The sequence below is a fragment of the Elephas maximus genome, chromosome 8 (assembly GCF_024166365.1).
Source record: "Elephas maximus indicus isolate mEleMax1 chromosome 8, mEleMax1 primary haplotype, whole genome shotgun sequence".
Classification (NCBI taxonomy): domain Eukaryota; kingdom Metazoa; phylum Chordata; class Mammalia; order Proboscidea; family Elephantidae; genus Elephas; species Elephas maximus.
In genome coordinates, this window is record NC_064826.1 from 78665029 (window position 1) to 78681429 (window position 16401).

The window sequence follows — 16401 nt, forward strand, 5'->3', positions numbered from 1 at the left end:
ATTAACTACTACATCTTAGCACTCAGTTTCATAAGACCCAAGACTCAAATCTACTCCACTAAGTCTTCCAATAATATAATTTGAAATATGTTATGTGTCAAAGCTTAAAAGTACTATCTAAATACTTAAAATAACAGGAAAATAAACTTTTTTTTTTCCCAATTAAATGTGAAATAAGTCCGGTAACAGGTATATTATGTAATTTCTCAGCCCAGACATGAGAATACACAAGCGATTCAGAATATTTCTGCTTGCTTTTCAAAGTGTTTGAGATTATTCCTTGGTTCCTGAATATTTTCTCAATTCTCCACGTTCTTCATTTTAGTTACATAGCCCAAGTCCTTAACTAAATACCACTGGTATGAACCGGCATAATTTTTGTTTGAATATAGTAGCACTTAAAAACTTGGCCATCAGAAATAACTATTGTTGCTGTTGTTGGGTGTTCAGTCCAATTCATGGTGACCCCATGTGACAGGGCAGAACCGGGTTTCCTAGGCTGTGATGTTTATGGAAGCAGATTGCCAAGTCTTTCTCCACAGAGCTCCTGTGTGGGCTCGATCCACCAACCTTATGGTTAGTGGCCGAGTACTTACTCGTTGCACCAGCAGGGCTCCTAACAGAAATAATGATAGTCCCACATAATCTAAATGTGTAAAAAAAAAAAAATACAAAAGCCTCTAAAATATCCATGAAAAAGGTGATTATTGCTTTTATAAAGCTACCTACTAAACCAAAACCAAACCCATTGCCATGGAGTGGATTCCGCCTCATAGCAACCCTCTCAAATGCAACAGACCTCAAGATATGATAAAGAATTTAACACTTTATGCTAATTCATCACACCAATAAAATAGCTAAACAGATAATCCAAAAACAATCTATATTTGTACTTAAATTGATATTTTTAAATACATTTTTTTTCAATGCTGCTTTTCTTAAAATAGCACTAAAAATAATCCAGCCTTTTAAGAACATACCACACAGAAGACAAAGACTCTTCATAATGATGCTGGGCAATGGGGGAGCCAAAACAGAACACCACAATTCATTATGGTAATTACCCACACGTGTATAACAACGAAGCTACTGAAGAAGTTGACTGTCACTTTTTGAGAGAAAAATTTTAAGGGTAGAGACAGCATTGAGGAATATAAGAGATGGCAGTTTTCAAAGAAAAATACAAGTTGTATATAGTAATGTTTTAAAAAATGCACAACTATGGCTTTGTTATATACCTGAAAAGAAAGTACATGAAGACAAAAACAAATTAACATAAAAAGGTAACCTGAACTCAGAAGTTTGAGGAAGGATTAACATTTTTTAGAATATGAGTCATACATGTAAACATATACTAAACTGGGTAATAATATTCAGCCTCAACATAAAAACTAAAATAAAAACTTAAACCTTAGTCTCCAGAATCTTTCTTATTAAAAAAAAAAATCTGTTGACACTTCTTTCAAAAATCTTTACGTATTTGTTCAAAATCATCCATCCATACTTGGAAATTTTATAAAAACAGAATTTACTTAGCATAGCTCATTGAAAGAAGAAATCTATATTTAAATTTTAAAATACTTTTTATATATTTGCATTGCTTGTTAATTTTCACTCATTGTAAATGTCATCACATTTCCTATAGCAAATTAAGATGGATTAAAAATGCCTTCTAAAATTGGTAAATTATATTTTGTTTGAAAATTTCCCTTCTCTCTCCCACATTTATTTGGCAATTCCCACTTACAGTTTTAGAGTTCAAGTGTCAATTCCACATGAAAGCCTTCATTGATTCCCACCCTCTCCCTTTTTGCATCAGACTAGTCTGGTTACAGCACTGGGTTACTGGGTTAGTCTGGTTCTGAGGTTATATATTCTTATGGCACAAGTACTTTACTCCATAAAAGGTTTATTCTAACAAATTTAGAAGAAAACAATAATTATTTGAGTTACATTTGTTCTGTTTCAAGGTACAATGCTATTATTTAATTCACTGAAATTTTCAAACAAAAAATTTACCAATTTTAGAAGGCATATTAAATTAATCTCAACTCATTACAGAGAATGTAATGACATTTAAAAATAAGTGAAAATTAACAAGAAATGCAAATATATAAAAAATATTTTAAAACTTAAATACTGATTTCTTTTTTCAGTAAAGAATATGGTGAAGGTGGGGAAAACAGGAAACCCAGTGTTCTGTACCTCTACTGAAGGTCACTATTTAATCTTTATTTGAATCATTTCCCAGTGAGTACATGCAAAACTAGTGCAAATCTCAAAAGCATTTGTCTAGATTAGGAAGAAAAAAACAATACTACATGGCTTCCCATCTATAAACCAGGAGAGTACCTACAATTTCTAATAGTACTTGTCTTAACAAAATTAGAAAATATTTTGGTGACAATGAAGTACTTTCTAAAATTATGGTGTATGATGTATAATAAACAGAATGTGAATATGAATTAATTACAAATAATTCAAATTATGTAACAGCCAGACTTTCTTCTATTGCACTCACAATGTAGCTTCTTAAGAGTTATTTTAAATTATGCCTACTGTCAAAGCTCTTTTTCATTTTCTTTAAAACATTCCCACACGATTCTTGATCTAGTTAAAAACACATGGGTAATTATACAAAAAAAAAAAAAATAGATCTTAATACCTACATTTTCACTGAATTATTGCTTAAGCTTTCATTCTTGAATTTAAGAGAACATATTTCCTATGTGATAAAGAGAAAAAGTGACCACATTCAACTCCACTATGAAAAAGTAAAATTTATAGTAGCCCCCTAAAGCTTATATATTTTGGCAAAATGGTGGCAAGAATTAAGATTAACTGGGAATGCAAGCAAGCAATGAAGTTTTAATTGAAGCACCAAAGCAAAAGCAAAATTATAAAGCATACCTCTCTGAACATATATTTTGCACCCCCTTATTTCCATCTCTAATGTCACCATCTTAGTCCTGGCCTTCTAATAGGTCTCCCCACATCCACTCTTGTCTCCCCTTCATTCCATTTTCCACAGAGCTGCCAGGGTAACCTCTTTGAAAATACAAATATGATAGCACAAGATGAGAGCTTCAAAACTCTTTCCATAATGTTCCATTGATCTAACGCATTCTCAAAGATACTGCATACCGGGGCACTTGCTTACCTCCTCAGCATCATCTGTTCTACCCTCTCCCTTCAACTTTGTTTTGCAGACTCACAAGCTTTCTTTCCATTTCTCAAACTAAAATATGCCCTTTTACCTCAGTGACTCAGAAGAGACTATTCCATCTGCCAGGTTTGCCCACCCAGCCCACTCTCCACAAATTTCCCTTCTCTCCCCCATATTCACCTGACAATTCCCACTTACACTTTAGAGTTCATCTCAAGTGTCAATCCACATGGAAGCCTTTGTTGACCCTTATCCTCTCCACTATTGCCTCAGACTAGGTGTGGCTCCCAGGTTATATATCCCTATAGCACCATTTCTTTTTTAAACTTTCTATTGCCTTACAACCTGCAGTTAAACAATTCAACTCCTAGAACAAAAATCTCAGGAAGGCATGGACTGTGTTCTGTTCAACTGCGTCTATTTTATTCACAGTTGTACCTCAGTGGCCAAATGTGTGCATAGAAGACACTCGATATTTATTTATTCCTCTTTCAAGGTCCAAGCATTATTAATAACAAGTGCTTGGAGAACAGCCATTTGAGGTACACACAACAGGTGCTTTATTCCTTAAAATTCTGAAAGAAAACAAATACTCAGAAGCTTTTCTCGCCTCTTTAAACCCCACAGCTACTTAATGTCAATGCCTAAAAAAGGTAAAGAATGACCCCCAAATGTGTGGGCTGAGACTTCTAGTACATAAATTGCTTCACTTGTCCCATCTATTCTAAATGACGTACGCTTGTCACGGATTGAGTTATGTCTCCCTAAAAAATGTGTGTATCAGTTTGGCTGGGCCATGACTCCCAGTATTGCGTGGTTGTCCTCCATTTTGTGCTTGTAATTTTATGTTAAAGAGGATTAGTGTGGGACTCCAACACCCTTACTAAGGTCACATCCCTAATCCAATGTAAAGGGAGTTTCCCAGAGGTGTGGCCTACACCACCTTTTATCTCACAAGAGACAAAAGGGAAGCAAGCAGAGAGTGGGGGACCTCATACCACAAAGAAAGAAGCACGGAGAGCAGAGGGTGTCCTTTGGCCCTGAAGTTCCTGTGCAGAGAAGCTCCTAGCCCAGGGAAAGATTGATGACAAGGACCTTCCTTCAAAGCCGACAGACAGAGGAAGCATTCCTCTGGAGCTGACACTTAGAATTTGGACTTCTAGCCTACTAGACTGTGAGAAAATAAATTTCTCTTTGTTAAAGCCATCCACTTGTGGTATTTCTGTAACAGCAGCACTAAATGACTAAGACAACACTCATCATCAGTATCACAAAAAACACACCAAAACCAGTTAAGTATTTCTGGAAAGAGCACTAGACTGGCATAGATGTCCTTCATTCAAGTAAAAGACCGATCATTTCATTAGTTATGATCATCAAGAAGTCATATCACTTCCCAGGATTTGTTTTCTCTAAGAACACTTCCAGCATTAAGAGCCTATGATTCCAGTATCTTCAATAATGTCCCACTGCTCTTAGGGCTAAGACCTAATGCATTCTCTAAGATACTGTATACCAGGGCACTCGCTCACCTCCTCAGCATCATCTGTTCTACCCTCTTCCTCCCTCTCTATTCTGCAGACTCACAAGCTTTCTTCTCGTTTCTCAAACTAAAATATGCCCTTTTACCTCAGTGACTCAGAACAGACTATTCCCTCTGCCAGGTTTGCCCACCCAGCCCATTTTCCACAAACTTCCCTTCTTTTCCCTACATTCACCTGACAATTCCCACTTATACTTTAGAGTACATCTCAAGTGTCAGTTCTACCTGGAAGCCTTCATTGACCACCATCCTTTCCCCTATTGCCTCAGACTAGGTCTGGTTCCCAGGTTACATATGCTATATTTAGTCAACAGAATATATCCTACACACAACACACACACCCCTACACGCATACACATACAAAGATCGAGTACACAAGAAATTCGTAGTTGGTCAGTAAGTAAATGAAAATATCTAATCAGAAAGAGTCATCAGTGCATTTCATTTTAACTTAAATTGTATAAACCTTTCAGTGTAGGCTAAGCCTTTTGGGGTAGGAGTTATGACTGAACACAAATCAAGACTAATACCAAACTGACTAGGTAATCTTAGTATTTTAGAACTGGAAGGGATCTCAAAGAATTACAATAAGCCCCTAATATTAGAGAGCCAGAACTTAAATTACTTATTCTAGATTACATAGTGACACCTAGGTTTTATTAAATCAACCCAGTGTTGTCTCAGCTATACCATACTTAACAACAAAACAAAACCTTCTGACTAATAAAAGTTACAAACCAATTGGCAGAAATGGAGAAAGGCTTAGGCCTGCAGTTTTATACAACCATATTAAAGGAAGTGGTAGTTAGTGAAATGTAACACTGCATAAAAAGTACAGTTCTACATTCTGTGTTTCAATGCTTCAAGGAGGCCCAAGATCCAGATGTTCTAAAGGATTTAAATCTCAGAATATAATGAACTTATACAGATGAACACACATGAAGCATACCTGCCTATTCTAGGGTTTGAGTGTAAAGGACACAGAGCTGGCAGCCATTTTAAGTAAGGAGCAGGAAAGAAAAAAATCAGCCTAGGGCTAAGTGTCCATACTCTTAAGTAAAATGTTATATAAATTATTTGAAAATTTAAGTTCATGCTGTTAATTAACTATTTTAAAAAACAAGAGTTTGGTAAAATTGACCTGATACATGAAACATACATAGAAGCATGTTAAAATTGGGGGGATGAGGAGGTAACATGAAGTTTCAAATAAAAACTCAATTAACAAGAATTTATTGAGTATTCACGATTCTCTCATATACAAGGCACTACAATAAACATAAAAAGGTCATAGCCGCCTATATGAAACATATCATCTATAGTTGGAAAAGAAAAACTCTTATATTTACGTTCATAAGAACAAAGAATACGAAAAAAAAAAACAGGCAAATGAATTTAGGAAAAAAAAAAAATTCCTAGGTATCTTTATTGCTGATCACCAAATGTTTCTATTTATAACCAGCTATAAAAGTAATACATGCCCATTTTGCAAAAGGTAATTTCCTTCTTTAGATTTTCTGATTCAGCTATAATCAACCATAAACCCACAATCCAAAGATGACTGTTAGTGTATTTCCTCTTAGCTTCTTTGCTATTTACATTCTTTTACAGCTGAAATCCTATAATGTATGTTACTCTGTATAGCTTTTTTAAAATATATTTCCTATATATTTAATGTTGTTCACTGCCATCAAGTCAGCCCCCAAGGCATGGCAACTCTATACACAATAGAACAAATACGCTGTCCTGTCCTGTGCCATTCCCATGATCAGCTGCAGATCATGCCGCTCATTAGAGTTTTCATTGGCTAATTTTTGGAAGAAGGTCACGGGGCCTTCATTCCTAGCCCACCCATCTGAGTCTGGAAGCTCTGCTAAAACCTGAGCATCATAGCAACATGCAAGCCTCCACTGGGACAGGTAGTAGCTGCACTTGAGGTACACTGGCCAGAAATCAAACTCCAGTCTCCTGCATGGAAGACAAGAGTTTTACTACTGAATCACCAATGCCTCATATATATTTAATAAAAATCTGTGGCCGTCAAGTCGATTCCAACTCACAGTGACCCTACAGAACACAGAGCTGTTCCATAAGGTTTCCAAGGAGCAGCTGGTGGATTCGAACTGCCAACATTTTGGTTAGCAGCCAAGCTCTTAACCACTCCGCCACCAGGGTTCCACATATTTAATAAGCTTTATTAAATATTTTAATGATTGCACAATTGTGTGTTACAGGGATCAACAAACTTTTCTCTGAAGAGCCAGGTAGTAACTATCTTAGGCTTTGTAAGCCACACAGTCTCTGTAACAACTGCTCGACCCTGCCACCGAACACAAAACAGCCATAGAAATATGTGAATGAATGAGGGTGACTGTTCAATAGACCTGCATGTACAAAAACAGGCAGCAGTACAACACAATAATAAAATGACAAATAATCCAATTAAAAAATGAGAAAAGGATCTGAATAGACATTTCACAAAGAAAATACACAAACGGCCAATTACTGTTGTTAGCTGTCACCCAGTTGGCCCCCAACTCATGGCAACCACATGGGCTGCAGGGTAGAACTGCTCCGTAGAGTTCTCTCGGCTGTAATCATTACAGAAGCAGTTCGCCAGGCATTTCTTCTGCAGAGCCACTGGGTGGTTTTGATCTGTCAACCTTTAGTTAACAGCAAATCACAGGCTCCTTAAATGGCCAATAAGAACATGAAAAGATGCTCAATATGATTAGCCATCAGGGAAATGCAAATCAAAATCATACTAAGATACCACTTCATACACACTCAGACGACTATAATCAAAAACACAGACAATAACAAGTGTCCGTGAGGATGTGGAAAAGTTGGAACCCTCATATACTGCTCATGGAAATGTAAAACCGTGAAACCACTTTGGAAAACAGCTCACATTTCCTCAAAAGGTTAAACAGAATTAGCAACGACTCAGCAGTTCTACTCCTTGGTATATACCTAAGAGAAATGAAGACATATGTATACACAGGAACTTAAACATTAATGTTCATAGAACATTTTTCGTAATAGCTAACAGGTGGAAACAATCATATGTCCACCAACTGATGACTGGACAAACAAAATGTGGTATTATCCACAAAATGGAGTATTATTCATAATAAAAAGATACAAAGCATTGATACATACTACAACATGGATCAATCTTGGAAACATTACTGCTAAGTGAAAGATGACAGTCACAAAGGACCACGTATTGTATTATTCCATTAATATAAAATATCCAGAATAGGCAAATCCACAGAAACAGAAAGTAGATAAGTGGTTGCCTAGGGCTGGAAGCTCTGGGGAGATATGGAGAATGACTGCTAATGGATACAGGGTTTCTCTGTGGGTTCATTAAAATGTTCTAAAATTGACTGTGGTAGACTACACAATCCTGTGAACACACTAAAAGCCACTGAATTGTACACTTTAAGTGGGTAAACTATGTGGTATGTGAATTATATCTCTATGACATTATTAAAAAAACAGGCAGTGGGCTAGTTTTGGCCCATGGGCTGTAGTTTGCCAACTCCTGGGTCTACTGTGTAGATATAAAAACAACTTATTTTCCTTTCTTTCAAATATTTAGAAGGTTTTGCTCTACTGTAATAAATATGACAAGAATCATTTTTCTGATTGTCATATGAGCTAAATTTTCAAATGGCAACGAATATATAATGATGAAAATATAATAACGCAAAACTTCACACACTGCGAATGTTGCCAGTTGCACTTGTCTTTTAGCCAAGTCTAGGAATACACCATTTGTTTTCGCTATTTCTATGGCAAAAGGTAGGAGAAAAATGGCAAAATTTGCGGAACTTGCTCTCTGTCACCCTAAAAATAGTGTTATCATTGGTATCATAACAATTACATCTTGAAACCTACATATCTGTGCCCCTCTGGGAAAATCCTTCAGGAAGAAACACAGTTGCATTAAAATATAGCTTTTTTTCTGCTAATCTTAGGGTTAAGGGGAACAGGGATGGAGAGATTTAGAAACTCCATTTCATCTTCAAGAGCAACAAGTTTCCTTTTTCCTTTGTATCTCCTTATGATTTCTACCACATTATCATTATCCCCTTTTCTAACACTTTGTTCATAAAGTTTTTGTTTTTATTCCTCTTTTCTAACATGTGTTTTCATCCTTCTCTATCTTGCCACAATACAATATAATCATTCTTGAAGACCAGTTTCTAGCCTTACCTCACATGAGGTCTTAACCAGTTACTGTGTCTGGCCCATTCCATCTCTACATGGCAATTGCTATCAGTACCACACAAATGACTACTTTATTTCTCTGCATTTCATGTGCCTTAATTTTATCTCCTCAAACCAAAAAACAAAAATCAAGGTAAGTTTAAAGAGGAGCCCTGGTGGCACAGTAGTTAAGAACAATGGCTGCTAACCAAAAGGTTAGCAGTTCAAATCCACCTTGGAAACCCTTTGGGGCAGTTCTACTCTGTCTTACAGGGCAGCTATGAGTCAGAATTTACTGGATAGCAATGGATGAAAGTTAAAGAATCTGTGTATATTTTCTAGGAACAAAAAAGTAAAACAAAAATAACAACAAAGCTAACATTTATTGAACACTTGCTATGTGCCAGATCCCGTAATTTTTTTTTTGTACATATATGTATTTTTCTCCCATATGATTATTACAACAACCCTATGGGATAATTTGAGGAGCCCTGGTGTCACGGTGGTTAAAGCACTCAGGTGCTAACCAAAAGGTCAGCAGTTCAAACCCACCAGCCACCCCATGGGAGAAAGATGTGGCAGTCTGCTTCTGTAAAGATTTACAGCCTTGGAAATCCTACAGGGCAATTCTACCTTGTCCTATAGGGTTGCTATGAGCTGGAATCAACTCAACAGCAGTGGGTCTGGTCTGAGATTTTTGCTATGGGATAATTACACCATTTTAATGATGCAGAGATTGAGGCACAGTAGGTCAAGTAATTCACCCAAAATGTCATTAATTGGTTGATGAATACTGTACAAAGTATTTCATGCACGTCATCTCATCTGCCCCTCACAACACTGAATTAGGTACAAGTATTATTTTTTTTTGTATTACTGTTTTAGCGATGTTAAGAAATTTTCTTTCAAATACACTGTAACTTACTGGTAGAGACAGAATTATAACAAAGATCTTCTAACACCTATCCTAGAGCTTTCTGTTCTACATCCTAATACTTCATTTAAAGGGGGAAGAAATTACAAGGATTATCATGGATTATTCCATAGAGCTCCAGCCTAATTCAGGCCCAGGTTCCACAGACAAGGAGAACTCAAGGGTGCCCTGAGAGGCTGTCTTCCTCAAACTGCTACTGTAATAACAAACAGGTACTAAAGCTGACATAAGGTGTTACCATTACCATGTGCTCTCTCACATGTGGTGTCATTTAACCTTACAACAATCTGATAAGGAGATATGGGTTATTATCCCCACACTCAAAGCATTTGTCTTAACTATTCAAGGCCACTGAGTTTAATAAGTAATAGAGCTAAAGCTCATATCCAGGACTTCAGACTCTAAGTATGTTTTCTTTCAACTATGCCTCAAAATTTAGTACTTTGTTTTACGCTGACATTCCTTTATTGTTTCTCCAAGTTGATGAATAAATACAAGCACTAGAATTTGGTGATACTAAAGCTTTTCTTGGTTCATAGGCCCATTTTAAAAATGAAATCCATGGAACTGCTCAATAGAAAAAATAAAAACAGTTTGCACACATTTTCAGGGTTCTGTGGATTCCTGGTTAAGAACAGCATACGAGGTTGCAAATTGAAGGGTAGGGATGATAACTTATGCTCCTTTCATATGCTTCACAGTGTACAGCAGTCAGCACATAACAAGGAATGAGTTCAGCACGAAACAAGGATTAAAGAAGTGTGTGAATGACCATAAACAGACCTAATTTCCTGGATAATGTCACTGGAAATAGTCGTGGAGAGGCTATTAAGATGCATGTTTTAGTAGTAATAGAAAAAGCCAAGGTACGACAAAAATTAAAAAGTCATTCATAGAGAAGGCACAAAGAAACAATTATTGAGCCTTCCTATATGCTAGCAGCTTTACTTGATGCCATTTTTTAAATCTCGAAGCAGCCTCTAAACTATTTTACAGGCTTTTACAGATGAGGAAACTAAGACAAAGAGAAGCTGATTAAATTGCCCAAAATTTTATGGTCAATAGTAAAGCAAAGATTTGAACTCTGGTCAGCCCAAGGTAGAAGAAACTTGGGTTTTCTTGTAATCACCTAAATATTTAGCTTGATAGATCAAAATGTTAGAACGGGAAAAAGAAAAAAAAACATGTAGCGAAAAGAAAAGGTAGTTAGGGGCCCAAAAATAGGGAAAGCATTGCAATAAAGGGAAAGAAGGGTGGGGATACTAACATAAACAGTCTAATCATAATGTATCTGAGGGGGAATGGGAAACGGGCACCAGATTGTAAGAACAATTTGATTATAATTCCAACTCTGCCCCTAACTCACTGGATAATCTTGGACTAATCACTTAACTTTTCTGAACCTTAGCTTCCTCATCTGTGAAATCACGGGTGTTGGGTGGCATAAAAACTTAAATTTCTAAATTCCTTCACAACTTTGAAAACACCGTCACCAGTATTTTCATTTTACTCTACTGCGCGGAGACTTTATTTGTTGCTCTTTCCCTAGCACCGAGCTGGCACAAAGTAGGTACAGGATAGATGAATTGATTCTGACAATAACTCTGTGAGGAACACTGAGAATGGCAGGTATCATCAACCCTATTTTACATATGAGAAAAAACAAGGTTCAAGGCCCCACAGCTAAGTTGTGGAGCCAGGATGGAAACTCTAGTCTTCCATTTACTAGTCGTAAGTTCTTTCCAGTTTTAAAATTTGTTATTTTATACTTTAATATACTCTTAGCAGTCAGACATGAGAGTATTGAACTCTTCTTAATCCCACCCTTTTAAAAGAAAAAATTAGTATTGCTATAGAAAGCTGTGAGTGACCGAATGTTGAGAAGAGTTATCTAAAAGAATAGCTAACGCTCAATAATGTTGCATATGTAATAAAAGAGATACAATCCAATTTCTGACTTTCTTTGATTATAACCAATTATATTTTCTGTGTTCCACAGTGAGTCTGTATCAGTAATCCTAGCTGGCTACCTTGCAAATGGAAGCCCTAGTGGTGCAGTGGTTAAGTGCTACGGCTGCTAACCAAAAGGTCAGCAGTTCAGATCCACCAGGCACTCCTTGGAAACTCTATGGGGCAGTTCTACTCTGTCCTATCAGGTCGCTATGAGTTGGAATCGACTCGATGGCAGTGGGTTTGTTGTTTTTCTTTACTTTGCAAATACTTGCTGTTAATCATAAGAAAGAGGAGCTCAAATTTATCTCCAAAACTAAGGTTACTGTTCAAGACTTTTTGCAGGGCTCCCCAGTGACCTGAGGTTGAGGAACTATTAATCCCCCTCTAATCTAAGATTTAGGATTAACTGAGTTGCAGAGAAAGGGTACTGACAAGGTAGCATGAGGTTCAAAATATCTATGTTCACAGAACAAAAAACATGGCATCGGCCCTAGGGCAGATCTCTGTTCTCTAAGACACTAAGAAATATAAGACTTGGTTTTCAAGAACCTAAGTGGAGAAGGGGAGGAGTTGGCTAAAGACCAACACCTTCAGGTGTGACATGGTCCTCATGGCCTTGTCAGCCAACTTCCTGCCTTAATGTTATAGGCTAGTATGAAAATCTTTGTGTGTGTTGGGTAGCATATTCTTTTAACTCCCCTCACCACAAAAAAAAAAAAAAAAAAAAGTTTACAAGCTCATCAAACTTAAAATCTTTTCTTTAAAAAAGTAATTACTGGAGAACAACTTTTTTCTTTCATATAATATTGCTAATGAATAAAACAGAAGGCTTTCAAAAATAAAAATGCAAGTCAACCTAAGTTAAATAAATAAAAAGTTAAATAGACACTAAAAAAAAAAAATTGCTGTCCAGTTGATTTCAACATAAGATGGCCAAAAATATATATATATATAAAATCAACTAATTTAAGTACAAAGATATATGCCAAAATATTTTATCATATGGAAAGCAGTACACAGTAGATTTTGTGATATGAAAATATTATTGTATCTCAAAAGAGAAAAAAATTCTTAAAACAAACTCATCAAAATAGACTTATCTTCTGAAACAAAAAATAAACAAACTGAATATTCTCCATTGAACTTTCATTAGCCATGTGCCAAAGGTGAGAGAGCAATCAGTATTCTGAAACTACAGTGGGGAAAAACAGTTATACTAAAACTAATTTGCACAGCACATGAATAAAATAGAGTATCCGAGGAAAAGGGGAAAAAAAAAGTATTACCAATAAGTGGGGAAAGATACTTTGAAAAGTCAAGTAATTCGACCCAGAGGGGCAAACTGGCATGCAGACTGAGACAGCAGGGCTTAATCAAGATAAACATTCTGTAAAAATCTGAAAGATTTTAAGAGCTCTGGTTCTGTAAGCTGGGGATTATCCCACAATAATAATCTACTATTCTACTCACCTTTTAGTAAACAATTCCCCCCTCCCATTTAAAAGTTATTTTCCCTGTTGGTACGAACCACATATCTAAATTTTTCTGCATAAGTACAATGCAGTAACCTTACCTAGTAGCAAACTGAATGAGTGCATTTTGAAGAGTCTGCCTAATTTCAAGAAGAAAAGATTCATCATCGCTTAATGTATAATACCAATACTGGACATAATCCCTCAAGGAAAACTGGATAACCTAAAACAAAAATATTGGAGAAAAAAATACAACTTTTTAGGATTTAAAAAGTAACAGTGGCAAACTAAAAACTAAGTGGATTATCTGTCAATTTATATCATTCTCTACGTACTAAATTGTGGTGGTAAATAACTGCCTTAAGCGCAAAAGCAACAACATGCTAAAAGCCATTTCAAAATTTTTAAATTAATTTGGTACCCCAATTTATCCATGCTCAAATTTTTTTAAAAAATTAAGGTGTTATCTATTGCCAAGATCCACCCAAATTCAGGTAAAGACAGAGCCTATAGAAAAAATAAATTTTCAATGCTACAATACAGTAAAAAGTCCTACTCGATATGATGGAATGAGATGCAAAATAATGCTAAAGGACTCAAATTCTAAAAAAGAAACAGTTTTTCCAAGATTATGTCATCAGATCCATTACACTCTAATTGTAAAAATGTCTGTGGAGTTCACTAAATTCTACTGATACCTTTGACACTGCCAAAAGTATTCGGTAGTGAATAAACAGTAAATAATACAACCCAATGATAAGATTTTTGCAAATCAGATAAACACCTATACATGCAGAATCATCTATAAAATAAATGTCAGAACTTAAATATTATTTATAGTGAATCATATAATAAAACAGCAATGAAAATTATTTGGGGAGGGGTTATCATTTTCTTACCTAATTTTAGCTTCTAAATATTTTAGATGAAACCAGGTACTTCCAAATTAAAAAAAGTAATAAAACTAGTAGGAAAAAACAAGTCTGATTTACCAAACCACTAAGCCTGTTCATTAGGTAAAGACTAAAGCTTTAACTATAAATTGACTAGAAACATTAAATACCAGTAAATAAAAAACTATGTTTTGCTAAATATAAATTCAATCAAAAGATTTAATATTATATAAATCACCTCATTATAAATGAGTTCATAAATAAGGCATCATCTTTAAACACAGAATCCAAAGATAACATTATAATGAAATTCCGGCATACTCCAGAAATAGCAAAAAAAGTGTTTCTTAGTATTTTTGAAAGAAATACATCTAGCACATACGGAATTCAAATACCACATACTGAAACTCACTTGCTGGAGAGGTTCATCAATTATGTTGGCACCTGTCAATCTTCTATCAATCTTAATAGTCCTGGCTTCCCGTTTCATTTCTTCTAAGCACTTAAAGGAAACCATAACATTTTACAGTGTAATTTCTTCATTTAAAATCTCTCTACTACTAATCGAATGCTCATTGTAACATCCCCGTTATTATTCTCAAGTCAATAATAAGTCTTATTTCTTGAGACTCTAGTACAACCAAACACTATTTCTCAGTCAGCAAAGCTAGATACCCCGCAGATAAAAAAAAAAACTACTCTTACTCTTGAAAATCGAATAAAATCAGCAAACATTATTTAGAATGTAAGAAAACTGAAAATGTACAAACGTATCATTGCTCTGTCTCAATGAAACTTTACAACCTTAAGTTGGTGTTTAAGTGAGTCAAATTAATAATACTTGTCTTTACTAAACATTCCTCTTCTCCTCCCACACACTCCAGAGCCCAAAAGGGTACTACTAACTGCCAAGTGAATACATTTTAATTGATTTTATTTAGGGATGATTTTTGGCAACTAAAAATTTATTTTTCCTTAGTCTTTATAAAAATCAGAGGCCTGGGACTAGGTGAAAGGTAGTGGGAGACTCTTCAATTCAAAATACAATCAAAGCACATATGGATATATATAAATAATATATAGTTAAAGTTATAACATTACAACCAGTAATTTTTTCATAAAATATTCTTATAAATCATATTTAAGAAATACCCAAACCAACAAAACCCACTGCCGTAGGACAGATAAATTAGGATATATATAAATTAGGACAGATAAATTTAAGATATATTAGGACAAATAAATTAGCACAGATTTAGTTTCTTAAATTTAGATTCTTAAATTTAAGAAACTTAAATTTAAGAAATTTAAGAAATACCAAATCTAAATCACTGTTTTTTGTACCATCTACTAAAAAACAGATTATAAAGACTTAAATAGTCTTAACTATGATTCATTATTGTTTAGTATCTTAATTCTTAAAATGTTTCCCATCCTTTGTATGTACCACTCAAATAAATGAAAACTATGGGCTGCTAAGAAATGGTTCAAAAAAAGAAAAGGCTTGTTTTCTCAAAAACACTTGTGAACAAAGGAAAAAATACATATTAATTGGAGTTCTAAAGAGAGAAAATTTTTTCAGAGATTGTAAAAAAGTTATAATATTAGAAAAACAACAGCATACTTATGAAAGTCAGCAGAATAGCGTGAAATTCTTTTATTTCAGTAATGTAAAATAATACCGTGTATTACTTTTCTATGGATCTCTTATATCTTAGCCCATAATGGACAAGACAATAATTGTAAAGTTATGGTATCAACTGTAGGCCAGCTGTCTCTTGTCATACAAGATGAATCCACCCCACCTCCATAACAAGAACTGAAGGCATATAAAATCTGAAGTCTACCTATAATCCTCAACTCTAATTTTATTTACAGAGTAATGATATTGAAAAAAATAGAAAAACAGCACCACTTGAGATGATAAAAATTGTGCCTGAACTATTCAATTTATAGATGTTGCATAACTTAATTACAAGCTATACTTTTCAAAGTAGTTAAAGGAAAAGGGCCAATTATATATTAACTGACATTCCTACAAATAAAATACATGCTGATTGGAATTTCCATGTTAAGGCAGCAAGAAAAGTTCCCAAATTGAACTAATCAGTTTCTATCTTTTCCCCAAATTTGCACTCTTACTTTCTGTATCTAACACACAGAATTTTCAGGTTACCTTTTCTAATGCATTTTGTAAGAGTGATCAGATAGTCTACCACAAA

General features: G+C 35.0%; 1 protein-coding gene across 3 annotated transcripts in view; it reads right to left on the reverse strand.

Annotated features, from left to right (window-relative positions):
• SNX13 (sorting nexin 13) overlaps positions 1-16401 on the reverse strand; it is a 161692-nt gene that overhangs the window by 94405 nt on the left and 50886 nt on the right. For 2 of the 3 annotated variants that reach the window (XM_049893268.1, XM_049893267.1), the window contains exons 4-5: positions 14592-14681; positions 13388-13509 (exon numbers count right to left, since the gene is read on the reverse strand). In XM_049893268.1, coding sequence (XP_049749225.1) covers positions 13388-13509; positions 14592-14681 — 212 coding nt within the window. Of the gene's footprint in view, positions 1-566; positions 592-13382; positions 13510-14591; positions 14682-16401 lie in introns of those variants that run through there. The other variant, XM_049893269.1, reaches the window with a different exon arrangement.